This window comes from Lissotriton helveticus, chromosome 5_1 (assembly GCF_964261635.1).
Source record: "Lissotriton helveticus chromosome 5_1, aLisHel1.1, whole genome shotgun sequence".
NCBI classification, from domain to species: domain Eukaryota; kingdom Metazoa; phylum Chordata; class Amphibia; order Caudata; family Salamandridae; genus Lissotriton; species Lissotriton helveticus.
In genome coordinates this window covers 1,219,947,503-1,219,973,711 of record NC_136065.1, presented here as the reverse complement: position 1 = coordinate 1,219,973,711, position 26,209 = coordinate 1,219,947,503, and the positions used below count along the sequence as shown (strand labels likewise).

General features: G+C 47.4%; 1 protein-coding gene across 2 annotated transcripts in view; it reads right to left on the bottom strand.

The window, feature by feature from the left end:
• The window catches only part of WDR11 (WD repeat domain 11), a 677,364-nt gene that overhangs the window by 23,903 nt on the left and 627,252 nt on the right, over nucleotides 1-26,209 (bottom strand). For both annotated transcript variants that reach the window (XM_078643933.1, XM_078643932.1), the window contains 2 exons: nucleotides 13,759-13,924; nucleotides 13,540-13,637 (listed from right to left, as the gene is read on the bottom strand). In XM_078643933.1, coding sequence (XP_078500059.1) covers nucleotides 13,540-13,637; nucleotides 13,759-13,924 — 264 coding nt within the window. The remainder of the gene's footprint in view (nucleotides 1-13,539; nucleotides 13,638-13,758; nucleotides 13,925-26,209) is intronic.

Genomic DNA, 26,209 nt, shown 5'->3' with positions numbered 1-26,209 from the left:
TCCCCGGAAGCTTGTTTCCTTCCCAGTGTAAGAATTGGCTTTTGTAGTCTGGTCTGCCCTGTTCCCATGATGCACTGGGCCAGGGACAGACTAATTTGCATACAGCCAGGTTCTGAAACTGGGATGGTGCAATGAGCTAAAAAACGGTGTTGGATCTAGCCCTGATCTCTTGACTGGGTGAGAGTGTTCTGCTTAATTCAGAGACTCTGTCCATCACCACCCCTTGTTGCAAATAATTTTGTCCACCCTAAGCGTGGAAGGGTATACTCAGATGTGAGTCCCTTGCTCATTGCACCATCAGGATTCAAGCAAGCCGGGCCGAAGACGGCTGAAATGCCAGAAACCGGTCCCCGGAAGCTTGTTTCCTTCCCAGTGTAAGAATTGGCTTTTGTAGTCTGGTCTGCCCTGTTCCCATGATGCACTGGGCCAGGGACAGACTAATTTGCATACAGCCAGGTTCTGAAACTGGGATGGTGCAATGAGCTAAAAAACGGTGTTGGATCTAGCCCTGATCTCTTGACTGGGTGAGAGTGTTCTGCTTAATTCAGAGACTCTGTCCATCACCACCCCTTGTTGCAAATAATTTTGTCCACCCTAAGCGTGGAAGGGTATACTCAGATGTGAGTCCCTTGCTCATTGCACCATCAGGATTCAAGCAAGCCGGGCCGAAGACGGCTGAAATGCCAGAAACCGGTCCCCGGAAGCTTGTTTCCTTCCCAGTGTAAGAATTGGCTTTTGTAGTCTGGTCTGCCCTGTTCCCATGATGCACTGGGCCAGGGACAGACTAATTTGCATACAGCCAGGTTCTGAAACTGGGATGGTGCAATGAGCTAAAAAACGGTGTTGGATCTAGCCCTGATCTCTTGACTGGGTGAGAGTGTTCTGCTTAATTCAGAGACTCTGTCCATCACCACCCCTTGTTGCAAATAATTTTGTCCACCCTAAGCGTGGAAGGGTATACTCAGATGTGAGTCCCTTGCTCATTGCACCATCAGGATTCAAGCAAGCCGGGCCGAAGACGGCTGAAATGCCAGAAACCGGTCCCCGGAAGCTTGTTTCCTTCCCAGTGTAAGAATTGGCTTTTGTAGTCTGGTCTGCCCTGTTCCCATGATGCACTGGGCCAGGGACAGACTAATTTGCATACAGCCAGGTTCTGAAACTGGGATGGTGCAATGAGCTAAAAAACGGTGTTGGATCTAGCCCTGATCTCTTGACTGGGTGAGAGTGTTCTGCTTAATTCAGAGACTCTGTCCATCACCACCCCTTGTTGCAAATAATTTTGTCCACCCTAAGCGTGGAAGGGTATACTCAGATGTGAGTCCCTTGCTCATTGCACCATCAGGATTCAAGCAAGCCGGGCCGAAGACGGCTGAAATGCCAGAAACCGGTCCCCGGAAGCTTGTTTCCTTCCCAGTGTATGAATTGGCTTTTGTAGTCTGGTCTGCCCTGTTCCCATGATGCACTGGGCCAGGGACAGACTAATTTGCATACAGCCAGGTTCTGAAACTGGGATGGTGCAATGAGCTAAAAAACGGTGTTGGATCTAGCCCTGATCTCTTGACTGGGTGAGAGTGTTCTGCTTAATTCAGAGACTCTGTCCATCACCACCCCTTGTTGCAAATAATTTTGTCCACCCTAAGCGTGGAAGGGTATACTCAGATGTGAGTCCCTTGCTCATTGCACCATCAGGATTCAAGCAAGCCGGGCCGAAGACGGCTGAAATGCCAGAAACCGGTCCCCGGAAGCTTGTTTCCTTCCCAGTGTAAGAATTGGCTTTTGTAGTCTGGTCTGCCCTGTTCCCATGATGCACTGGGCCAGGGACAGACTAATTTGCATACAGCCAGGTTCTGAAACTGGGATGGTGCAATGAGCTAAAAAACGGTGTTGGATCTAGCCCTGATCTCTTGACTGGGTGAGAGTGTTCTGCTTAATTCAGAGACTCTGTCCATCACCACCCCTTGTTGCAAATAATTTTGTCCACCCTAAGCGTGGAAGGGTATACTCAGATGTGAGTCCCTTGCTCATTGCACCATCAGGATTCAAGCAAGCCGGGCCGAAGACGGCTGAAATGCCAGAAACCGGTCCCCGGAAGCTTGTTTCCTTCCCAGTGTAAGAATTGGCTTTTGTAGTCTGGTCTGCCCTGTTCCCATGATGCACTGGGCCAGGGACAGACTAATTTGCATACAGCCAGGTTCTGAAACTGGGATGGTGCAATGAGCTAAAAAACGGTGTTGGATCTAGCCCTGATCTCTTGACTGGGTGAGAGTGTTCTGCTTAATTCAGAGACTCTGTCCATCACCACCCCTTGTTGCAAATAATTTTGTCCACCCTAAGCGTGGAAGGGTATACTCAGATGTGAGTCCCTTGCTCATTGCACCATCAGGATTCAAGCAAGCCGGGCCGAAGACGGCTGAAATGCCAGAAACCGGTCCCCGGAAGCTTGTTTCCTTCCCAGTGTAAGAATTGGCTTTTGTAGTCTGGTCTGCCCTGTTCCCATGATGCACTGGGCCAGGGACAGACTAATTTGCATACAGCCAGGTTCTGAAACTGGGATGGTGCAATGAGCTAAAAAACGGTGTTGGATCTAGCCCTGATCTCTTGACTGGGTGAGAGTGTTCTGCTTAATTCAGAGACTCTGTCCATCACCACCCCTTGTTGCAAATAATTTTGTCCACCCTAAGCGTGGAAGGGTATACTCAGATGTGAGTCCCTTGCTCATTGCACCATCAGGATTCAAGCAAGCCGGGCCGAAGACGGCTGAAATGCCAGAAACCGTTCCCCGGAAGCTTGTTTCCTTCCCAGTGTAAGAATTGGCTTTTGTAGTCTGGTCTGCCCTGTTCCCATGATGCACTGGGCCAGGGACAGACTAATTTGCATACAGCCAGGTTCTGAAACTGGGATGGTGCAATGAGCTAAAAAACGGTGTTGGATCTAGCCCTGATCTCTTGACTGGGTGAGAGTGTTCTGCTTAACCACTTGGCTGCTAAGGGGTGTGCATGTAGGTCCATTGACTTTCCATTGAAATCAATGGGCCCTACATGACGAGTTACCCTTGTCATTAGCACTGAAGGGGTTAATTCAGAGACTCTGTCCATCACCACCCCTTGTTGCAAATAATGTTGTCCACCCTAAGCGTGGAAGGGTATACTCAGATGTGAGTCCCTTGCTCATTGCACCATCAGGATTCAAGCAAGCCGGGCCGAAGACGGCTGAAATGCCAGAAACCGGTCCCCGGAAGCTTGTTTCCTTCCCAGTGTAAGAATTGGCTTTTGTAGTCTGGTCTGCCCTGTTCCCATGATGCACTGGGCCAGGGACAGACTAATTTGCATACAGCCAGGTTCTGAAACTGGGATGGTGCAATGAGCTAAAAAACGGTGTTGGATCTAGCCCTGATCTCTTGACTGGGTGAGAGTGTTCTGCTTAATTCAGAGACTCTGTCCATCACCACCCCTTGTTGCAAATAATTTTGTCCACCCTAAGCGTGGAAGGGTATACTCAGATGTGAGTCCCTTGCTCATTGCACCATCGGGATTCAAGCAAGCCGGGCCGAAGACGGCTGAAATGCCAGAAACCGGTCCCCGGAAGCTTGTTTCCTTCCCAGTGTAAGAATTGGCTTTTGTAGTCTGGTCTGCCCTGTTCCCATGATGCACTGGGCCAGGGACAGACTAATTTGCATACAGCCAGGTTCTGAAACTGGGATGGTGCAATGAGCTAAAAAACGGTGTTGGATCTAGCCCTGATCTCTTGACTGGGTGAGAGTGTTCTGCTTAATTCAGAGACTCTGTCCATCACCACCCCTTGTTGCAAATCATTTTGAAGGAACAGCGTGCTTCGATAGGTAGCCATTTTAGGGCCTGTAATGCAGGGGTGATGTGGTCGTATTTCTTGGTACCTGAGACCATTCTTGCTGCTGCATTTAGGGTGGCTCTCATGGGGGCTATGTGTGTTCTTGCTGTCCCAGTTAGAGTGGCATTACCATAGTCAAGTCCGGACAGAACTAGAGATTGGGTTGCAGTTTTTAGGTCATTGGGGGGTATGAAAGGTTTGATTTTGTTGAGGAGTTTTAGGTTGTAGAGGGCGCCTTTTGCTGTGCATTTGATGTGGGAGCTCATGTTGAGGCTTGGGTCTAGAGAGATCCCTAGTGATTTGACTGAGTTTGCTGGAGTGAGTTTGCAGTTTAGGGAGTCAAGGTTGTTTATCCATTCTTGGATCTGAGGGGGTTGCTCGTGATTGGAGAAGACAAGGATTTCGTTTTTTTCTTGGTTGAGTTTGAGGTGGTTGAGAGTTAGCCAATTTTCTTCTTTTAAAAGAGTGGAGTTGAGGCGGAGGATGTCATTGAGAGAGGAGTACTCGAGGAACAGCTGGGTGTCGTCAGCATAGAGGTGGTAGGCGATGCTTGCTTGTTTTAGAATGGCAGTGAGTGGTTCCATGTAAATGTTGAAGAATGTGTGGGAGAGGACTGAGCCGATAGGGACACCTCGCTTGAGGGGGAGGTGTCTGACATTGAGTTTTTGATTTTTATGAATTGGGGGCGGTTATGTAGAAATGAGGGGAACCATTTTAGGACATTGCCATCAGCTCCAGCATGTTTTTGTAGGGTGTCTAAGAGTAGGTTGTGATCAACCGTGTCAAAAGCAGCTGATATGTCAAGGAGGACAAGTAGGCAGCATCTGTTGGAGTCAAGGGAGTTGTGAATGTCGTCCGTAATGCTCAGTATAGAGGTTTCTGTGCTGCATCCCTTCCTGAACCCGATAGGTGTAAGTCGAGTAGGTTGTTAGATTTCAGGTGTTGGTTCAGTTGGGAGAGAACACATTTCTCCACGATTTTGGCTAGGAAAGGGACGTTGGTGATGGGCCTAACATCTTTGAGGTCATTTGGGTCAGCATCAGGTTGTTTTAGAAGGGGGGTGACTAGGCCTTGTTTGAGGCAGTCGGGCATAAGTCGGTTGTTCAGTGAGCTGTTGATAATCTTTGTCCACAGTGGGGTTAGGGTAAGTTTGAGGTTCTTAGCTAAGGTGGCGGGTATAGGGTCTGCGTAATAGTTGTGAGTTTGACCCTTGCAGTGTTGGGTAAGCTCATTTGTGGGAAGGAGTTCATTTAGGGACTGTATAACAGTGTAATTTTCATTGTTCATAGGGAGGTTGAAGTCACCTAGGATGATGTTGTCGGAGTTTGCTAGGGAGCACTGAGTTAGTAGGTCCGACAATTGATCACTGAAAGCCGGAGAATTTCCTGGGGGGTGGTAGATGAGATGGCACTTTGTTACTTTGTTGTTTAGGCATGTTATGATGGTGTTTAGGTATTCGAAGGTTGAGAAGGAGTGTGTTTTGAGTTCAACTATGTTGATGATGTTCTTATGGATGATGGCAATGCCGCCACCGCGTTGGTCAATTCTGTCTTTTTTTAATGATGGAGAAGCCAGGGGGGACTAGGAGGTCAAGGAGTGGGTAAGATGTTTCATTGAGCCACGTTTCGGTGAGGAATGCAATGTCAGTGTTGTTACTCAGTATGGCATCAGTCAGCTCTATTGCGTGCTTAGCTGCGGTGGGCCTAGGTTGGTTGTTGTCTCTACCTATACCAGTGATTACTTGGATGTTGGAAGGGGGGGGTTGTGTTTCTCTGGGGTCAAATGTTTTAGCGAGTGCCATTGCCTCTCTCTGAGACATATCAGGGATTGTTCTTTTTGGTCTGAGGGATTGGGTGTTGCGAGGGGAGGAGCACCAGCTGGGCTTCTGGAGATTAGGCTGTTGAGGGGACTCACTGGTTTTTAAGAGAGAGGGGAGTATTAAATGTTTGGAGGGGAAGGAGGGTGCAGTGCTGTTGAGAAGGATTTTGTTGATGACCTGGGTGATAGTGTTGAATTGGCTGTGTAGTAGGGACAGGTTTTCAGTTAAGGTTGAGAGGTGAGTCGGGGTCAGAGGGAGTTGAGTTGTTTTTCTATGCGTGTGAGGCGCTCATTTATTACCTCCATTGTCTCTGGGGTATGGGGCGGAGTGGGTTTGGGAGGCATATCAGACTGGGGCAGTTGGTGGCGACAGGGGCTTTGAGGGTTGTTGGGGGAGGGGAGGGGTTAGGTGTCGGGTTAAGTTGAGGGTGTAGGTTGGGACAGTGGGGTCTGGGGTTGGGAGGGTTAGGGGAAGTGGAGAGGTGTATGTCTTCCGATAGGCAGTGGTGGGGGGATTGTGTAGGGTGTTTCTCGAGGGAGCTGGTGTGGTTTTGTCTGAGGGTCGGGTGTAGGTTAGGCGGGTGCTGAGTTAGTGTGAGTAGGGGGTTTGGGGAGGATGTTTTGAGAGGGCTGAAAGGGTGGGGCAGGGGGCTGGTTTTTGGGGTGGGAAGTGTGGTTGGGGGGATGGAAGTGGGGGGTAGAGGGCAATCTGGCCTATGGGAGGGGGGCGAGTCTGCGGAGTTAGTAAGTAGGTATGCAGCATTCAAGAGGCTCCTTCAGAGTTTGTGGGCCGGCAGACCTGATGTCTGGCTCGTATCCATTAGTCGGGGGCAATGGTTTGAAGTAGGTGGTCAGCGAATCCTACGTAAGAGGTCTACAAAAGTAATACTTCAGTAACATCCTGATTTAAATCGGATTTTAATATTTTCAAGCAGCGCAGGGATTCCATTACAGTCTTCCTACCGAGGCCTCCGGCAAGCATCCATCTGACTTGACTCACTAAAACCTGGGAACGCCAATAAAGGTCAAATTAAAGATCCCGCGGCAGTAAGCTTCCTCATGTTTTGAAATGACCCTCCTCAGAAGCCAAGCAATTTTCTAAGTGGGAGACTACGAGGAGCTTGAATTGAACATCATTAAGTGGCAAGAAGCCAACTATATAAAGGTATTTAATTATATAAAATTATAGATGGGTAGCCGGAAATTTTATGGCAGGTAACGGAGGCTCCTATTATGCTTCTCTTTCTTGCTTTAATTAACATTGCAGAAGTCAAGAACATTGAAAAACCAGTAGTACCCATCCCATGCAATTAGGTGCCTAGAACCCCTATAATACCTATCTTGATGGCAAACAGTCCTCTTTTCTTGCTGCTTGCAGTCAAGATAAGTATTATGTTTATTTATAGTCATTTAAATACAGATATTAATTTATTGTTGACTTTGTTAACCTATATGTTGGTGTTTCAGTTTGAGCGGTATCACTTTATTGCGGCTACACAGTGGCGGCCCATGCAGGTAAGCGCGGTGGCGTGGGGATGGAAGTTGACATTCGATGGGATAGTGAACATAAAATAAATAAAACCACTTAACTTGCGCTTGCCGCATCGCTGAGTCGCCAATGCACCAAGAGCTAGGTAAGTGGTTTTATTTATTTATCATATGTTCCCATCCTGTTGTTTGTCGACTTCCACCCCCCCACCCCTACCCCGCCCCACTGTGCTTACCTGCACGGGCCGCAACTGCCGCTACACAAAGCAGAGTGCACGCGAGGGGTTTCTCCTCACCTTTTTTTTTTTTACTGTTGCCCGCTTGCCACCATTGAGCTTGTACCATTTAGCGAGGTTGGCATGCTCGTCTCCCTCCATCCAGTTTTGGCAATTTCTTTTGGAGCGCGCTTGACACCCTGTGTTTGCTCCCATATGCTTTATTAAGCATTTTGCGCAGCTCCGGTCAGTCTTTCCGATGTCATAGGTCAGGTCGATGCCTCTGGGAGCGGCCTCATTTGAAATCCCTTCTTTTCTCCTCATAGACACTCCCAGTTAGGAAAATGTCTCCTCCTTTCTGAGAGGAGCCTTCCCCTCACTATCTGTCAACCTTTGCATTAACCTCCTAGTAACCACATTTTAATTCTTTAGCTTTCTCCACTGGCTTTATATTCATTTATTTTTCTGTCATGGAGGTTGGCAGTACATCTGTGTTCCATGACAACGATGATCATGATGATGGGGAGGAATTTCGCAACAACTTGAATGGCTTTATTCAGTCATCTGTGGAACAGGCTGTTTCCTCATCTATTACAAAGATACTAAAAACACTAAAAATACTGTCATGAATATTATGTAAAAAAATATTTTGGCCTACTCAGTGGGGAAAGGCAGAAAGTGCAAAGCTACGGCATCTACTCTAACGAAGGACTCTTCATCTTCCCATCAAAAGATTAAAATATGCGCAAATGATTGGAGAGGTTTTCTCACATGTGGTAGAGGACAATGTTACTCCAAGATCTCCCAGCAAGGAGAGGGTAATATCTAATGTGAATAAAAATGCAAAAACTATGATTTCTGATTTACAGGATACTGATGATGACAATGATAATTTTAATGATTGCGAATTGTAGATGGGTACTAAAAGAGGGGTTCTAGCTCCCCAGGGTGATCCTTTTAATTCCAAACCAGTTTTAGATTAAGATGGTCATCCGATGTTTGATTCTAAATGGATTCACCATCCTAACTGTAAGCAATGGCTTCTGTCTGACCATGTTGGGGACTATATTTCCAGTAGGCTACGTTTGACCTTAGACAAAGAAACCAGGGCCAAACTGAAAGTCCAAGACTCTCCTTACCATTCAATATTACTGCGACTCCCTCTATTGACCCAAACATGCTAACTTACTTTTCTAAATACGGGGGGGGGAAAGGGATGGATGAGGCATGGTCAGCATACCAGGATACATTGCTGAACATGGTAGGCCCTCTTTCCCACATTTTTGATTTAAGAAGAAACTGGCAGGTTGGGAAATACACATATTGATGCGAAGGAAGTGCCCAGGTGGACTATTTGCTTGCTGGGGAACCCCAACTTGGCTATTACCCACAAGAGGAGGAAAGGACTTCTTTTGAAGCTAGATCCTAAATTAGCAAAGCTGGCAACTATGGAGCATGGAATTAAGGCGGATGGTTTATTGTTTGGGGACTCTTATTTAAGAGTTAAGAAAATATGACACCACATTTGGGGGCATATGTATGAAACGAATTTTTAGTCTGAAACACTGCGAATTGCAAAAAAGAAGCGTTTGCGACTAAAAATGTGCATAACACAATGTATGAACAAAATCGCATCGCAATAGTAAGGCATCGCAAAATCTGCGATTCCTTAATTTCGCGTAAGCATTTAAGGAATCGCAAATTGCAATTCCTTAAATGATATGCAACAAGCACCCACTTGAAGTTGGTGGTAATTTGCGATTTCTTTCAAAAATGCACTTTTTGGCATTTTTCAAGGTGCCACATGTTCATTTCAGGGGTGCATCAAGGTGTCTTTATGACACTCTTGAAATTATTCTCAGTTTGCAGTTCTCAAATTGTGAATCGCAAATTGAGAATGACTTCCAATTCATTCCTATGGGCCTCCTGGCCCATAGGAATGAATGGGAAGGCATTCCTTAATTTTGATTTCGCAATTTGCTAATCGCAATTAAGGAATACTAAGAAATCGTAAAAAAATTGTGAATTTTTAAATCCATCCAGTTTTGCAATTCTCAAATAGTGATTCTCAAAAAATCGCTAGTTGAGGTTCGCAAAAACGGATTTTAATACATATGCCCCCAGCTTCCTTGGACAAAGCTGAACAATCTCTAAACAAGGATTTCGCTCAACAGGTTTTTGCCTGGGCCAACAGAGGCAGAACTGTTTCAATGAACGAAAGGCAGTGAGAAGGAGTCAGGTGTGACGTTGGCACAGTGATGAAGAACCCCAAATAAGTGAGGAGTTTCACAGTGGTCAGGAGTGTGTCTACGACTGACTGCAGTGATCCCGCCGTAAACAGCCTGTTGTCGAGGTGTGGGAAGACTTTTATTCCCAACCTCTGAGGATGTGCTACCATCACTTTCAAGAACACCTGAGGGGCATTAGTAATGCTGAAAGGGAGCACAGAAAACTGAAAATGCTCATGGCCCGACCTGAAACCACAGGTAACGCCTCCCAGGATGAGGATGTGAATATAGGTATCCTGCACATCCAGCGCTACCACCCAGTCGCCTGGACCCAGGACAGATAGAACTTGGATTAGTCGGAGCTTCTTGAATTTGTCCTTCTCAAGAAAGAAGTTGAGCGGGCGAAGATCTAAAATAGGATGGAGTTCTCTGTCCTCCTTCGGCACCAAGATATACCCGGAATAGCATCCAGTTCCTATTTAAAATGCTAGGACCCTCTCCTTTGGACAAAAGAGGGTGCAATTCCTGCTCAAGAGTGGGCAAACGGTCCCCTGAAAGATGGTCTGTAACAGGAGGTTTATGTGGCGAATCGGCCAAGAATAGTAAGGCATATACTCTTAGGACAATCTAAGCACACACTGATCTGATGTAATGCTTTGCCACCCTTAGAGAAAATGTTGTATCCAGCCTCTAACTATGTGGTCACTTGCCAAGGAGGCAAGTTAAAGCAGTTTTGTGACTGTAGCGGGATGGGTGGGTGACTGAGCAATGCGCTGTCCAAGGAGGACCTGGATGCTGTTGGCTCGATTCCAGAACTTGGTCTCGAAAGGTCTGGGTGCAGCTCTGTTGTGGTGATTCTTGACGTTGCTGTTGGTTAAAATCCCTGTCAAAGCCTCAAAAGGGGCGGAACTGCAGAGGATACTGCCGCACTGGAGCAGAGAGGCTGAGAGAGCATGCAGTCACCATGCATTCCTTAAGCGCTTAAGCTCTGAATACTATCAAATGGCATTTTCATCAGGGATACCTGGGAGTCACCTCAAGAACCCATGGATCTCAGGCATGACACCTAAACACCACACAGGTACAGACTGCCCTGCCCAAGCAGTTGGTAGTGTCCAGTCCTGATTGGATGATGATGTTCACTGCAACCAGCCTATCCTGGATAACTTGTGCTAGGTTTACTCTGTATTCCTTCCTGGACCCTCTGCAAGATCTCACAACCATGTTCCACAATGCATGCAAGAAACGTTCCTGGAGACAGCTGCATTGACCAGACTGGAGGAGAACATCTTTTTCCCAAAAGCAGCCATACATTTGGACTCTCTATCTGGCGGTTTAGTGAGAAATGAGTTTGGGTTACGTCTGCTGGTGGATACCTTGCCCATCAAACTTTCCAGTGTAGGATGCTGTTACAGAAAGGCTGGGCCTTTCAGCGCAGGTCTCGGTCTTCACTTGCCTATTTACCAGCAGACAGAAGAGGGGTTGGCCCACATACCCAGTAATCCATCAATCAGTGTTTCATTAAATAGTAAGAGTAGATCAGAGGAAGTCTGCCCAGGCTGGGGGGCTTCAGTAAGCACATTTATTGAAGATTAAGTTCTAATCGAAGATTAAGAACTTCCACAGCACAGCAGATAACCACAGCAAAGGAAGTTGATTCTTCGGTAGAGGAGCATTCAACCCTGTGCTTGGGTAAGTATACAGCCACCTGGCCTCCTCTTGATCCATATAGAAATTATCATTATAATAAATCTAGTCATCATCTTGATTATCATCAAGACCATGATGGCTATGGTCTGAATCAGAGCCAAAGAGATTGTGAAGTGAAAGGCTGTTCTGAGCCAATGGCACCGGTCTGTTCATGTCTGAAGGAGGCTGTGTCAGTTGAAGAAAAATTGAAGAACAAAACTTTAGCAGAGGCTGTGTCGGCTTTTTCCACCGGCATCAATGCAGGACGGACCGGCATGAGTTATGGCGCTGGAGTTGGACTGGTGTCGGCTGTGGAATTAGACAATGTCGGGGATAGATTCACCAACGGTAACCCATTTGGAGGTCTGCCAGATCCAAGGAGCCCAAAGGTGCACACGAGGGCGCCAATACATTCCCGAAGATATGCAACAAGGATTCCTTGAAGGTTTCCACCAGTTGTGGGGTTGCTTCGACTTTGTATGCTTCTTTTTTTACTTGAACTTACCCAAATACCTGGAGTGGGAAGACAATCTGTGATGGAAACAGCCTTGAGAGTGTGAATGGGACCATGCCCTCAAGACTTGAACGAGGAATGCTTTTTCCTCGCTCCACAAAAAACGAGTTTGGCTTCACATCCCCGGATCACCTTCTGATTCATCTTGGAAAAGCCTTCACAAGAGGTGGAGTTGTATGATGACCCAAGACACCAGAAAAATACCTGGGGATGATCAGACACAGACATTTTTTGTGGCCATCCTTTTTTTCCTTAATGAGTATTTAGTAAAAGGGTTAACGCTGTTTTCAACCCACATGGGATCTTTTTAATGCTCTAAAACTGCAAGTATTTTGATACATATTAAGGCTATTAGTTTGTAACGTTGTCCCATTTTCTCCCTAGGCCTTTTTATTAATAATAAAGTTGAGTGTTGTATTTTTAAATAACATTATTCTATGTACAATTATTGGCGCTTAAAGAGAGATGTTCACCACCGTTTCTTGGTGCTGGACCCCAACATAAGCAGGAAGGTCAAAAGTCAGAGGCAGAGATAGTCAGAGTGCGTGCGTATTCGAGCACTGTAATTTTAGGTTCAGATGTTATTGTCATTTCAGGAGAGAAGTACTAGAAATAGCCAGTTAGTTGCCTACCACACTGTATCACCACACCCAAATTTAGCCGGCACATAACTGGGCCGTGTGTTAACCACTAATGATTCTATGAAAAATGATACGGACAAGAGTTTTTGTAGCTCTAAGTTGCAGGAATATTTTTCTGTATGTGTTCGCAAGGTCATGCTTAGAGGACAGGTAGGAGAATCAGGTCCTAGGCACATGATCAAGCTGGTAAGAAATTACTTCAAGGGTATTTGTCACCGTGAGGTATATGGTGAGGAGATCAAAGATATGCATACCTGGCTCACAATTGAATAAATACATAATTGTTAAATTCTCATTAAAAGGCGCATTTTTATACTCGTGAAAATCTAGGATAAGTGGACCACTGTGAATTCATTTTCTGGCAGGCAGAAGTTTTGTATGAATTTGCTGTTGACCATGGCCAGTGCTTGCATTGAAGCAAGATGTCTTGTACAGAATAGAGGGCCAACTGTTTTGGATCTGCTGATATTTCCTCATTCTGCGAGCTCTAGTGTTTGGGTCAGAAATATGATAAAATATCAATACCATGGTGTGAGGTATTTACTTGGTGCAGCAGTACCACTTACCCATTTAGAGTTCCATGGGATGGAATGAGCAACAAAATGCTGTATCGGGTTTGCATCCCAGATTACAGCATGTATTTACTCTGTCTGGCCATTCTTCCTTGAACACATTTTGCCAGGTTTTTCTCGATGAAATGTGGCCAGGTACATTTGTGTATGTCTGGTAATTATCTCAAAACTTGGTATTGCAAATCAGGCACAAAACTTCAATTTTACGCCTAAATCTAGATTTACATTGCACTTGGAATGAGTGCCTTACTCTTGCAGGTTTTAATAGCGATATTTAGATTGATTTACATCTACGATGACAGTGTAATTCTGTCCTTGATCGGAATTTCTGCAGTTGCTGAAATCGGTACTCCAGCATATGCCCAGTACTATTAGCAGGCTAAAATATGAAATCACAGCACTGGCAATCTCCCAGGATGTATGAATGTGAGCGGGGATGGGAGCAGACAAGATGTTAGAAGCCCAGGAGCAAAGAAAAAAGACACTTTTTCAGAAGTAATGATCAGGTCTAAACCTTGTGCAACCAACCTTTGCGAGCCATGCAGCGCGGTTCCATTCGCCATACGTCTGCAGATAGCGGCATGCGTCAGCAGCTTTGTCTATCAGGCAGAGCAGCTGCACCCCCTCTGCAGAAAAAGGAAAGGTTCATAAGCACAGCAGAAGAACAAGTATGAAAGCCAAGGCTGCATTAATACTGTAACCTATGCAGGGCTCACCTAACACGGAAAACATCAAAACACGCCTCACCTGCCAGCTTGCCATTAGCAATCATGTTGGTGGCGACCAACTTGATGGTGCTTTGCGAAGGACCAGAGGAGGTAACCGTGGTGACCAGGCACGCCTTCAGGGAATCGCAGTAGTAGTGCTGGTTTTCAGCACTTGTCTCCAGCAGCAACTGGACCGCCCGGTCTGTCTGCAAAGACAAGGAAGAAAGGACAAGAGTTGAGGAAGCCTATGACAAGCACACATGCAGCAGCCCTTTTCAGCTCCGGAGATGGAATGAGGGTTACAATTATAAATGATAAACGGTGAGTGGGATGGCCCAGTGAAAAATACGGAAATAATACATTCTAAACATCCCTCTGCTAGTTTCATTTTCAGATTATGCCACCATCTTGGAAAGGCAGGATGTGGAATTTAACATACAACAAGGACCTTAGATTGTGGCATTCTTAAAAAAAAATTTTTAATTTAAATTATTACTACAAATTGAGAGCAAGCTAAATCACATTTAGGTGTGAGAGAATGGTAAAGAGTTATACTGATGGAGCGAAGGGGCGTGAACTTACGAAAGTAGATTTTAACACCTTTCAAAATGTAACAATAGTTAGAAGGCAGAAAAACACTACTGGAGGAGAATTGCACTACTTAGTGCCAACGATCAAAAATCTGAGATTACTTCTCAAGTTCTGTCAAGTTGTGTATTAAGGAAGGGGCCACCAGCAGTCAATGTTCATGTTATATGCTTATGATCACGCAGCTGTGTCTATATTCAGCACTGTAGAGTGAGATAGACCCATCCCCAGCCAGCACAGAAAAACTATGCCCTACAGCGCCTCAGTCAGCAATGCCACAACGTCACCTTCTGGCTTAAATATGTCCCTTATCAAAAGAAATGTGCAGCTAGAGTGTCTAACATGTGAAGGTGTAAAAAGGAAATCTAGAGGCAGAAAGAGAAAATATGCATCACTGAAGCACATGAAGACGATGAGCTACTGAAGGCGGAGTCACCCAAGGCTGTATATTTCCACGATGTGGTAGCGGTCATATGTAGAACAAATGGAAAACACACGAACGTATCAATTAACTCAATAAACCATGAGAAAGCCATTCCTCATTCTCAGAGCACAGATTTGATACCAAGCCATTATGGCCCTGATTACAAGTGCAAGATAAGGGGCCGATCTATCTTCAAAAATTACTGACCAAGTACCATCCCAGGCGCAATCTAAGGTCCCTTGGAAGCATGCTCTTCCAAGTACCTAGAATCTATCGTGCCCGTATGGGTGGTCGCTCCTTTAAATACTTGGCCAGTAAACAATGGAATGCCCTACCTTTTGAGCTCCGCATGGAACCATCGGAGATGAGATTCCGAAAGCAACTTAAAACCCATCACTGTGGAATTTTAGTTCGTGTACTAAACATTATCTACGCCATCTTGCAGACTCACGTATGAGTATACACGACAGCCATTTTAGGTACCATGGTCTCCCTGTTCACGATCGCCCGTCAGCACATTTCCCTGAACCTTGCAAGCCTTCCCCGCGCACCCTGGCTGCCCCCGCACTCACACGCGCAAGTCATGAACCCTCCCCTCCCATGACTCTGTCTCAAGGAATCACACCCCGCGCCTGACCAACACCTCCTTTCCGTCCATGAATACCCCTCCTTTGATGACCCCTTCCTCTGAGCCCGACTGCCTGTACGAACCGCTGGTCATCCTTTAGCCCGAGGATACAGTTTATTGCCCATTACTGTAATTCACTCGCCTTTCCTGAAAGGAGCCACTATTGATCACGACCTCCCCATCCCCTGAGAATCGATCAGGCGCACACATTCCAAAGGAATCGGCAGAACACTCAGCTGCGTGATAGCCCCTTCCAATCATATGAGGGGAAAGGGCCTCTACTGTTGTCATGTGTTGGAATGGGCCGGAACTGGGGGGGTGCCGGTGATGTCGTTCTCATACTTCACAATGTCCCTGTTGTAATAAAGGACGTTCACATGTCTTAAACCAGTGTATAAAAGACCAGGTCTCAGAGAGGTTGAGAGAGCACCTCGAGACGATACCTTGTTGTCCGATCTGATGTGTTCTACTCCGTCGGAATAAAACTTGTTTCCTGTCTTCCTGTCTTCCTGTCTCCAGCGCCTGCCTCTTTATTGAATAACTTCGTATGGTATTAGAGGCGTTTTACGCCGGGCAAATTTAACTTAGGAAACATCTACTGAAATCGCCTGACCATTTGAATTGATATTTAACAATTGGCGTCCCAAACGCGGGGCCCATCAGCGACACGTGGATCCAGTGGGAGAGGTCCCGACGACAGAGTGAACAACTGCAACGATCGGGAGAGCTCCTGTCCGATAGACCCTCGTCTGACAGCCGATCATCTGAACTTCACTGATTCCGAGCAGACCTCTCCCGAGTGATCTACGGTCCTGACTGGGAACCACCAGGAGTGCCGCGATAGCAACAAGAGAATAGAGGACAATCGGGCGCTGGAAGCGGAAGACGAGAAACTGTCCATGCGGTCCGGGTAAGGTCGTGACACACGACAAATTGCGAAATTGATTGATTGATTGTTTGAAAATACTAGTATTACTTATTGATTGTTTCTGAGAAATTCTCTATTTGCAAACAAGCACAGAATCGCCATACTCTGTTTAATCTTTGCAGATAGTGAAGGGTAGGCAACGCAAGCCTTTAACACGTCGTGCCTACTTTTCTCCTCATTGATTGATTGAATCGAGCATTGAATTGTTCGAAGTTGGTTCTCTTAAGGATCTTCTCTGTCTGCAAACGGGGAAGAATAGGAATATTCTCTCTCCCTTTGCCGATAGTGAAGGGTAGGTAACGCAAACCTTTAACACGTCGTACCTATGTCGTTCCTCATTGATTGATTGTTTGCCCGAACATTGACTGTTTTGGGAATTGGTTCTTTTCGGAGGTATTCTCTATTTGCAAATAGCATAGAATAGAATATTCTGTCCAGTCTTTGCAAGTAGTGAAAAGATAGGTAGTGCAGGCTTTTGCCCCCCATTGTAATCCGTCATGCCTATCTTCTCCCCATTGGTTCATAGTTGGGTCAACCCGGACCGCTTATTAGAGATGAACCATCCAGCTCCACTGGAAGGCACCCCTAATAAGGACATGTTTACTAAGCAAGGACTAGTCGCTATAGCTTATAGTAAGTTATGGCATAAATATACAAAAAAGGATCCTAAAAATCAATGGCCACTGATAGGTTCATTTGATAAAAATAAAATAAAAACACTAGAAGCAGCTGTAAAAATAAACAAGGCAACGCCCACTATGCTTGATAGTATTGGTATGTGGTGCAAAGAAGCAGAACATCGCAGGAAAAGAGAGGAAGCGAAAATAGTGAAAGAATTACGAAAAAACACCCATCTGGCCGCAAAAGAACTAGATGAAGAAATAAGAAGAAGAGAGGAAGTTAGACAAACGCAAGAATCAGGACTGGCAGGCCAATGCCCTGTCAGGACCACCTCTGCGCTCTACCCGGAGATAACCTCCAAACAGCGGGCAAATGACGAGTTACTGCTCGGACCTCCTATTATCTACATGCCTCCTCCTTATGCTCCCAGCCAGCCTCTAGCACAACACTCACCAGTTCAAAGTGCAGGTATGGGTGACCCTAGCGCTAGTGCCCCAGCTCTTACGGCCTTCGCACCAGCCGCATTGGTAACAACAGCAGATGAACATGAGACTAGCAGGCACCTAACAGCCAGACCAAATAGGTTGAGCAAAGATGAGCGGGATGGAATCGACAAAATATCAAAAACATTGGTAGAACGGAAGGAGAGCTAAGAATATACGATGAATATGCACAATTCACATGCCGGTAGTCATAGACGGCATTTCATTTTACGGTTCAGCTACCACACCCTGAACGCATATGAGGATAGGTACCAGAATAAGGGTCCAACAAAATTGACGGCTCTATATAGAAGGGTCGATGTTGGAGATGGAACTGAGAGCGATGTGACAGACCTCTTCATGCAAACGCTTGAGGTCTTCCGCCACCTCGCGGAACAGAAACCAGAGGTCAAGATCACAGTCCCTGAAACGATTGAGCCCTCATTAGAAGCAGCCAACACGATGATGCCTATCAGAGAAGCCGCCCCCTATTGGGTTCCCCCAAGAGGTCAGGAAACAAACAATGATATCAACCACGCAGATGCAAAAGGGAGGGTTGTGTACAACTGGGTTTACCAACCATGGGATCGGCAAGATATTTTAACTTTTAGGCAAACCCTGCCCGATTTACGAAAAAACCCTACAGCATTTTATACAGAACTAGGCACAGCCTTGGGCTCAACCATAATGACTCTAGCGGACATTGATTTGTTTTTCGGGTTGTGTCTGCCGGCTGATGTGTGGAAGCAAATCCGGAAAGCCGACCACACAGACCTGTTCGGACACACCTGGAAACAACTCGATGACCTAGATAGGCAGCGAGAGCCCGGAAAGAAACCTGTAAAGGACATACTGGAAGTCCCCGACAAAATAGTGCAGAAGCTAAAGACGTTGATCCCAGAAAAGAAGGTAGACTGGTCGGTAGTCACGGCCTGTCGCCAGAAACCTCAGGAAGATGTATCAGAATACTTCTCACGATTCGAAACAGTGTTCTCCGACTACAGTGGCCAAGATATGACCACCACAACCGGACAACACCTATTCGTACAAAACTACGTAAAGGGGCTATCGCAAGAGGTCTCCCAAAAGTTACAGACTAGCGAGAGTAGTTGGGGAGCCTCTAAACCTGCAGCTATCCTTCAGATGGCTCAGTATTACGAACACCAAAAGAACGAGAACGAAAGGGCAACTGAGAAAAAGAAAAAGGACTTAAAGGAACGAGTAATGATTGCTCAATTACAGGGAGTGACTACAGGAAGGGAACGGTATAGGGGAAATTACCAGTCGAATGCCCCTAGGAATTCGGCCCCTAGGAATTCGGCCCCTAGAGACCGCAACCCCACACCTGGCGCTCCACGAACCGACCTCGATGAGAACCAGTGTGCATTTTGCAAAGAATTTGGGCATTGGAAGTCTCAATGCCTGGCCCTTCGGGAAATGATTAAAAATAAAGAAACCAGGGACATGACAAATGGCCCCAGAACTGGAGGGCAAGGACGAGGGCAGACCCGCGACACCACCAATGACCGATCTGACAGACCAAACACATTTGACCGCCCCCGACAGAATCAGTGCCAACAGTCCGACTGCAACAATGCTCACGACTCTGCATAGGACTGCCAGGGGCAAGGGAGGGATCCAGTCGAGCTCTGTGTTGACCAGCAAGGTCCTTACGTCACTGCTAAGGTCCTGGGTACAAAGTCTCCATTTTTGGTAGACACTGGAGCGACACGTAGTGTATTATCAAAGCGACTGATTCCAAGGGCACCCTTGTCTGGCTCACACATTACCTCGATAGGTTTCGATGGAACGCCCTCCACTAATCCCCTGTCTGTACCTATCTCCTTTGACCTAGGAAACAATCCTACTGACACAACATTTCTGCTCTCCTCCAACTCCCCTGACGCCATTATGGGTATTGATTTACTGAAACATTTCCGAGCTACTATTAGGTGTTCCCCGGATGGAGTCCGAGTCATCCTGTACGACAACCCGAGCATGTCCAGACCCTACCCCGCACGACATATGTACACCATAACAGATGCTGACCTATCCTTGCTCGATACCCTACCCCTGTACCTATGGGCCAGAAACGACTCGGATGTAGGACGAATGATGATCGATCCTGTACACATAACTGTTCGACCAGATGCAATACTCCCGAAACTCCCACAGTACCGGATATCGCCCGAAGGCGAGAAAGCATTGGTAGCGATTATTCAGTCCTTGGTGGACGCAGGAGTGGTAGAGGAAGTGGTTAGTAATGTCTGCAATAGCCCTATCCTACCCATTGTCAAGAAACAAGGTGAGGGAGATGAGAGCGCGTACCGCTTCATCATCGACCTGCGAGAAATCAACAAAGTGGTGGTGCCACAGTACCCCGTAGTCTCAGACATCGCCACCATTTTGACTCTCATCCCGTCCACTGCCACCACCTTCACCGTTATTGATCTTAAAAATGCATTCTTCTCTATCCCCATCCATCCAGACAGCCGTTATCTCTTCGGCTTCACTTTAAAAAAACTTTCATACCGATTTTGTAGAGCTCCCCAGGGCTACACTGAAAGTCCCAGCATTTACAGCCAGGCCCTCAAAAGACAGCTGGACACCGTCCAGCTACCGGATGGAGTGGTATTGATCCAATATGTTGATGATATCCTTTTGGCGGCCGACTCCACTCCACTTGCAATCACAGCCACTATCCAACTCTTGCACTTTCTTGCGGAGAATGGCCACAAAGTCTCCAAAAAGAAACTGCAGTTCTATCAGCCCCAAGTAACATACCTGGGCCACCTCCTGTCCAAAGAAGGGAGAAAACTTACGCCCGACCGAATCCAAACCATCCTGGACACCCCCATTCCAAAAACGCAGAAGCAAGTCCGTTCATTAGTGGGCCTTACTTCTTTCTGCCGACAATGGTTACCAAATTTCAGTCTCATTATAAAACCCCTACTTTCCCTGTTGGCCAAAGATGTTCCGTTCCCACTCCCTTGGACTCCCGAATGCCAAGCATCCTTTAAGGAGTTGCGGGATGCCCTTTGCTCGGCACCCGTTCTAGGAACACCAGATTACTCCAAGCCCTTCTCCCTCTTCACTCACGAAAGGGAGGGATGCGCATTGTCTGTTCTAACTCAGCCCATCGGCGCCAAGCAACGCCCTTGTGCCTACTTCTCTGCCACTCTTGATCCAGTCGCCAGAGCTCTACCTGCCTGCCTTCGAGCAGTAGCCGCTGCTGCTGTCTCTATCCGCCAGAGTGAGGGAATTGTACTTTCAAACTCCCTCACGGTATTAGTGCCCCATGCAGTTGACACCCTTTTGAACCAGACTAAGACTCAACATCTGACTAGCGCACGACTAACAGGGTACGAATTGACTCTACTTGCACCCCACATCACCCTGAAGAGATGCACAACATTGAACCCTGCTACACTGTTACCCTTGCCCGAAAATGACCCCGATGTGCCCCCTATACACGACTGTGTGACCCTCACGGACGAACAGACCAGGAGTAGAGTTGACCTCCGAGACATTGCTTTTACAGATCCTGATGGAGAACTATGGGTAGATGGCTCTTGTATCAAACTCCCAGACGGCACCACTTCTGCTGCCTATGCGGTGACGACAGCTCGAACAGTAGTTGAAACAGCTCGCATCACACAACGATCCGCACAGGCAGCAGAACTAATTGCCCTCACACGAGCATGTATCATAGCAGCGGAAACTACGGCAAACATTTACACGGACAGCCAGTACGCCTTCGGGGTGGTTCATCATTTTGGGCTCCTGTGGAGGGAAAGGGGATTCCTGACGTCCCACGGTACGCCCATCCTCCACGGAGATTTAGTCTCCGCCCTGATTGAAGCAGTTCTTCTCCCCAAACGATTAGCAGTAATCAAATGCCAGGCACACAAGAAGGTAACAGATTTAGTTGGACATGGAAACGCACTAGCCGACATCACTGCTCGAACCACAGCTGAGAATAGGACAACGACACGCATGTATGTGACCAGGTCACAAGCAGAAAAATGGATCGATGCGCTCCACTCCCAATAAGCACCACTTGACCCCCTACGAAGTTGTGTTTGGCCGGCCTATGAACCTCTGGACTGCCCCCAAACCGACCTCCATTCACGACGTCCCCGACGTCCTGCTGTCAGATTATTTATGCAAATTAACTAAAACGTTGCCTGTCATTCATCAACAGGTGCAGCAGGCCATCCCCGATGCTTCCAGGGGTCCCGGTCACGATATCCAACCGGGGGACTACATCCTAATCCGGAACTTTCAACGAGCGAAGAGTCTGGAACCCCGGTGGACGGGCCCCTGGCAAGTGCTGATCACCACTCGGACGGCTCTTCGAGTGGAGGGGAAGAAGAACTGGCTGCATGCACACCACTGCAAGAAGATTTCCTCGACCCTGGCCACGACAGACAACGTCAGCACCCAAGAAGAGCTCCTGAACAAAGACCGACCATCACTGAACTGCTATCCTGATACTGAGGCACTTGAACTTGCAAAACACTCTGATCCCACTGTGCCATCTCGAGAAGGGTATTTCCTGAGTCGAAAGGAGGGAGCTTCGGCTAAGTAGGCCACTGACTAAGTTAAAAATCTCAGAAAGGTGACCCAAAGCAACCAAGGGTTACCCGGAGAGAAGCTAAACAAAGTCTGTGGTTCTGCCCACTACCGAGCACCTTGAAGATGAAGATGATGGAAGCGCCAGATAAGAAGATGATGGAAGCGCCAGATAAGAAGACGTCGGAAGCAACAGGAAATACCCACTACAGGAACCCAAAGACTGACAATTTGCACAAATCAAAGACAATCGCTTTCTTCATTGTCTTTCTCTTTTGCCTCCTCCTCATGACTTCCTTCTGGATCTTGGAGGAAAGCACACCCGCTCACCAGATGTTGCCAACCACTGTCCAGCCAACCACGAAAGAACACCACCTGATCACCCTTCCACCTCAGCTCCGAGAAAGGCGTAGGGAGTTCTGGAACAATTCCTTCGTACAACTGTTGCACCAGCACAACCTTGCAGCAAATGCCACGAACTGCTGGATCTGTGGGTTGCTCCCACATGCTACCGGACACTCCATCCCCTTCATCCCTTCTCCTTTCTCAGTTCACGGCTCCTGCCTCGCCTGGTTGATCCTCATGCAGGAAAGCCACAAGGACAACGCAACTTCTGGTCAAACGGTGTCACACTTCTACTATGGGTTCTGGCTGAACAAAACAGAAAAACCCTTTTGTCCTGCAATTTCAGGTTCAACCTTCCTCACGAACATCCCTGCCAAAGAAAGGGTCGAGATGCAAGTGCTCCACAATCCAGCCAGACCCACCTTCTCCCACCTGCGGAAACAAACGGCTGCCACCCTGACCGTGGCCCTGTCTGTCATCAATGTCACAGGACTTGTATGCCTCGAAGGACAAGGAACGCAGCTGGTGGGTCACAGTTCTTGTCGCATCACCAAAACATTGGTCTCAGCTGACCCCCCCCTCCTTTGTTGCTTCCCCGAATATGTACTTTGTTTGTGGCACCAAAGCTTACACTTGGCTCCCAAGAGGCTGGAGGGGTACGTGCTACATCGCCTTCATTCTTCCTCCCACGTATGTGGCTCCAGCCAACCACCACCGGCAAAAGCGCGCCGGAGATGTTGAACAAGCCGACTCCACCGGAGCACAGTTCCTGGATGCAGCAAAGGGACTTGTTCCTCTGTGGGGACCAATGGCAAATAGCCGCGCTATCCGACACCTGACTCAGGCATTAGAAACAACCATTAACATCACCGCTGGCATCCTCGCCAACAACACGGCTGAGCTTCAGGCCGTCCGCCTGGTGGCTCTTCAAAACCGTCTTGTTCTAGATGTGGTTCTGGCCGACCGCGGAGGTGCATGCCGCATCATCGGCTCCAGCTGTTGCACCTACGTGCCAGATAACTCGCCTTCAGTCTACAAGGCAATCGAACACCTCCACAGACTGTCCTCAGAGGTTCACCAGGAGCAGGAAGGATGGTCGCTTGGAGGCTGGTTCTGGGACACTTTGAAGAACTGGGGATGGAGGTTGTTCACATTTTTATTGATACCAATCATGATACTGTGTGGGTGTTGCTTAGGTATTCAATGTTTACCATCTTTATGTGCACTCATTTCCAACTGTATGTGCCCAAAGACTTTGAACTTTAAAACTGAGCACATGAGTCCCCTATACGAGATAGAGGTGCGTGGTCTCATGGGGATCGATCCGAACTGACAAGCTGGCGAGACATGTTAAAGGGAGGACTGTGGAATTTTAGTTCGTGTACTAAACATTATCTACGCCATCTTGCAGACTCACGTATGAGTATACACGACAGCCATTTTAGGTACCATGGTCTCCCTGTTCACGATCGCCCGTCAGCACACTTCCCTGAACCTTGCAAGCCTTCCCCGCGCACCCTGGCTGCCCCCGCACTCACACGCGCAAGTCATGAACCCTCCCCTCCCATGACTCTGTCTCAAGGAATCACACCCCGCGCCTGACCAACACCTCCTTTCCGTCCATGAATACCCCTCCTTTGATGACCCCTTCCTCTGAGCCCGACTGCCTGTACGAACCTCTGGTCATCCTTTAGCCCGAGGATACAGTTTATTGCCCATTACTGTAATTCACTCGCCTTTCCTGAAAGGAGCCACTATTGATCACGACCTCCCCATCCCCTGAGAATCGATCAGGCGCACACATTCCAAAGGAATCGGCAGAACACTCAGCTGCGTGATAGCCCCTTCCAATCATATGAGGGGAAAGGGCCTCTACTGTTGTCATGTGTTGGAATGGGCCGGAACTGGGGGGGTGCCGGTGATGTCGTTCTCATACTTCACAATGTCCCTGTTGTAATAAAGGACGTTCACATGTCTTAAACCAGTGTATAAAAGACCAGGTCTCAGAGAGGTTGAGAGAGCACCTCGAGACGATACCTTGTTGTCTGATCTGATGTGTTCTACTCCGTCGGAATATAACTTGTTTCCTGTCTTCCTGTCTCCAGCGCCTGCCTCTTTATTGAATAACTTCGTATGGTATTAGAGGCGTTTTACGCCGGGCAAATTTAACTTAGGAAACATCTACTGAAATCGCCTGACCATTTGAATTGATATTTAACATCTCTTCCCGAAATAGAGTGAGAATGCTCGGCGGCCCCTTTGCGATATCTGTTTAAACTGAGCCGGCCCGATCCTCTGTCTGCACAGTGCGGGGATACACTGTTTCCTAGTGTAACCAGGCGCTTTATAAGCTTTTATTATTATTATGTAAATTGCAATCCCTAGGCAAGCAATGTTTTGTGCAGAGACCGCAATTATAAGCGTGTGATGTTCAGGCCCGGTTTCAGGAACTTTTATTTGGGGGGGCCAAGGGGGCATTTGGGTGGGTCCCTGCAGGCCCGATTTGTCGCTTATATGTCTAGCCAGGTCTGCTTCAGAGCCCTCCATTATCTCTTCTTAGTCTTACAAAGCCCAGTAAAATGCACTGTTTTCCAAATCTCTTTCTAAATCTTATCACTCTCAAAAAGTGTTTATTCCATGTAATGTCCCTTTAATGGGAAGAAGAGGTTTCTGCGGTGGGAGCATCAGGCAAGTGAAACTACTCGGGCACCCTCTTTGCGAGCCTTCAGGGAGGATCCCGCTTCATTACTACCGCCACCTGACCCCGGCCTCTGGTGGTCCGCATCACCGCACTGAAATACAAAGTCACGCATTTATAGCACCCTGATCTCCCTGTGGGTGCCAGGCGCGTTCAAGGAGGAGCTTTATTTAAGTGCCTAGTGCAGTGCCAATGAGTGCTCAGCTCTGTACAGTCTGCAGTGCTGCCTGAAACACACTTTCACCTTTACTCACAATGGTAGCCCTCTGGAAGAGCTTGTCTCATGTTACACAGCCCCACAGCCTTTCAGTTACACCCCCCCCCCCCAAGAGCCTTCCCGTCCGTGTTCGTTCAATGTCATGGTTTCTGACCTAAATACGTGTACATGAAGAAAACCTCTGAAATGGAAATTAAAAAATACAAATAACGCAGTAAATCCTTCTAAACATGTTACTCTGAAATGATGAAAATGCCACACATAGCAGTCTGAAACCTTGGCAGCTATCAGGACATGCTGAGGAACCGAGAGACCCGCACAGGTTATGGTTACGAGGTAATCCTGCTCCATCGACCCGCCTGCTAGACCATGTGGTATGACTTTTGTATCCAGGCGTATCACTGTGAGCTACAATAGTAAGTGAGGAGGATACAGCATAGTACAACTTTTGGGGCAGTGGTAATGTTCAGATGTGAATTGAACTATACATGTGGGATAGTTAATTGTTGCAACGTAAGTTTTGTGTTTTCTTTAAAAATAGGGAGGATTGTAATGCTCTACCAGTGAAGAAACTGGTAAACTCGGCAGTGTCCCACGCCTGTGTCAAAAGGGAATTTAAAGTGTCAGCTGCAGCGCAAATTGCAACGCAAATGTGAGGGTGAGGTCCCGCCGTCATTGGGCCGTGATTAATAAACGATGGTGTGAGCAGGTGGGGACAAATAAGACCGAGTTATAATAGCTCTGGGAATTTATTTCACGCCGGCTAGCACATCCGACATTGCTGCATACTCCCGCCAGGGCCGGCTTTAGCCCTAGTGCGACTGGTGCGGCTGCACTGGGCACTGGCCTGTGGAGAAGCCGCCTACCCCAGCAGGGGCCTCTGTGTTTAGCAATAACTTATTATTGAGGAGATAAGGGGCACTTTTGCCCAGTGGTATTGAGAGAATCTGAGGAGGCAGTTATGGGGTGTGTGGGGTCGACAAAA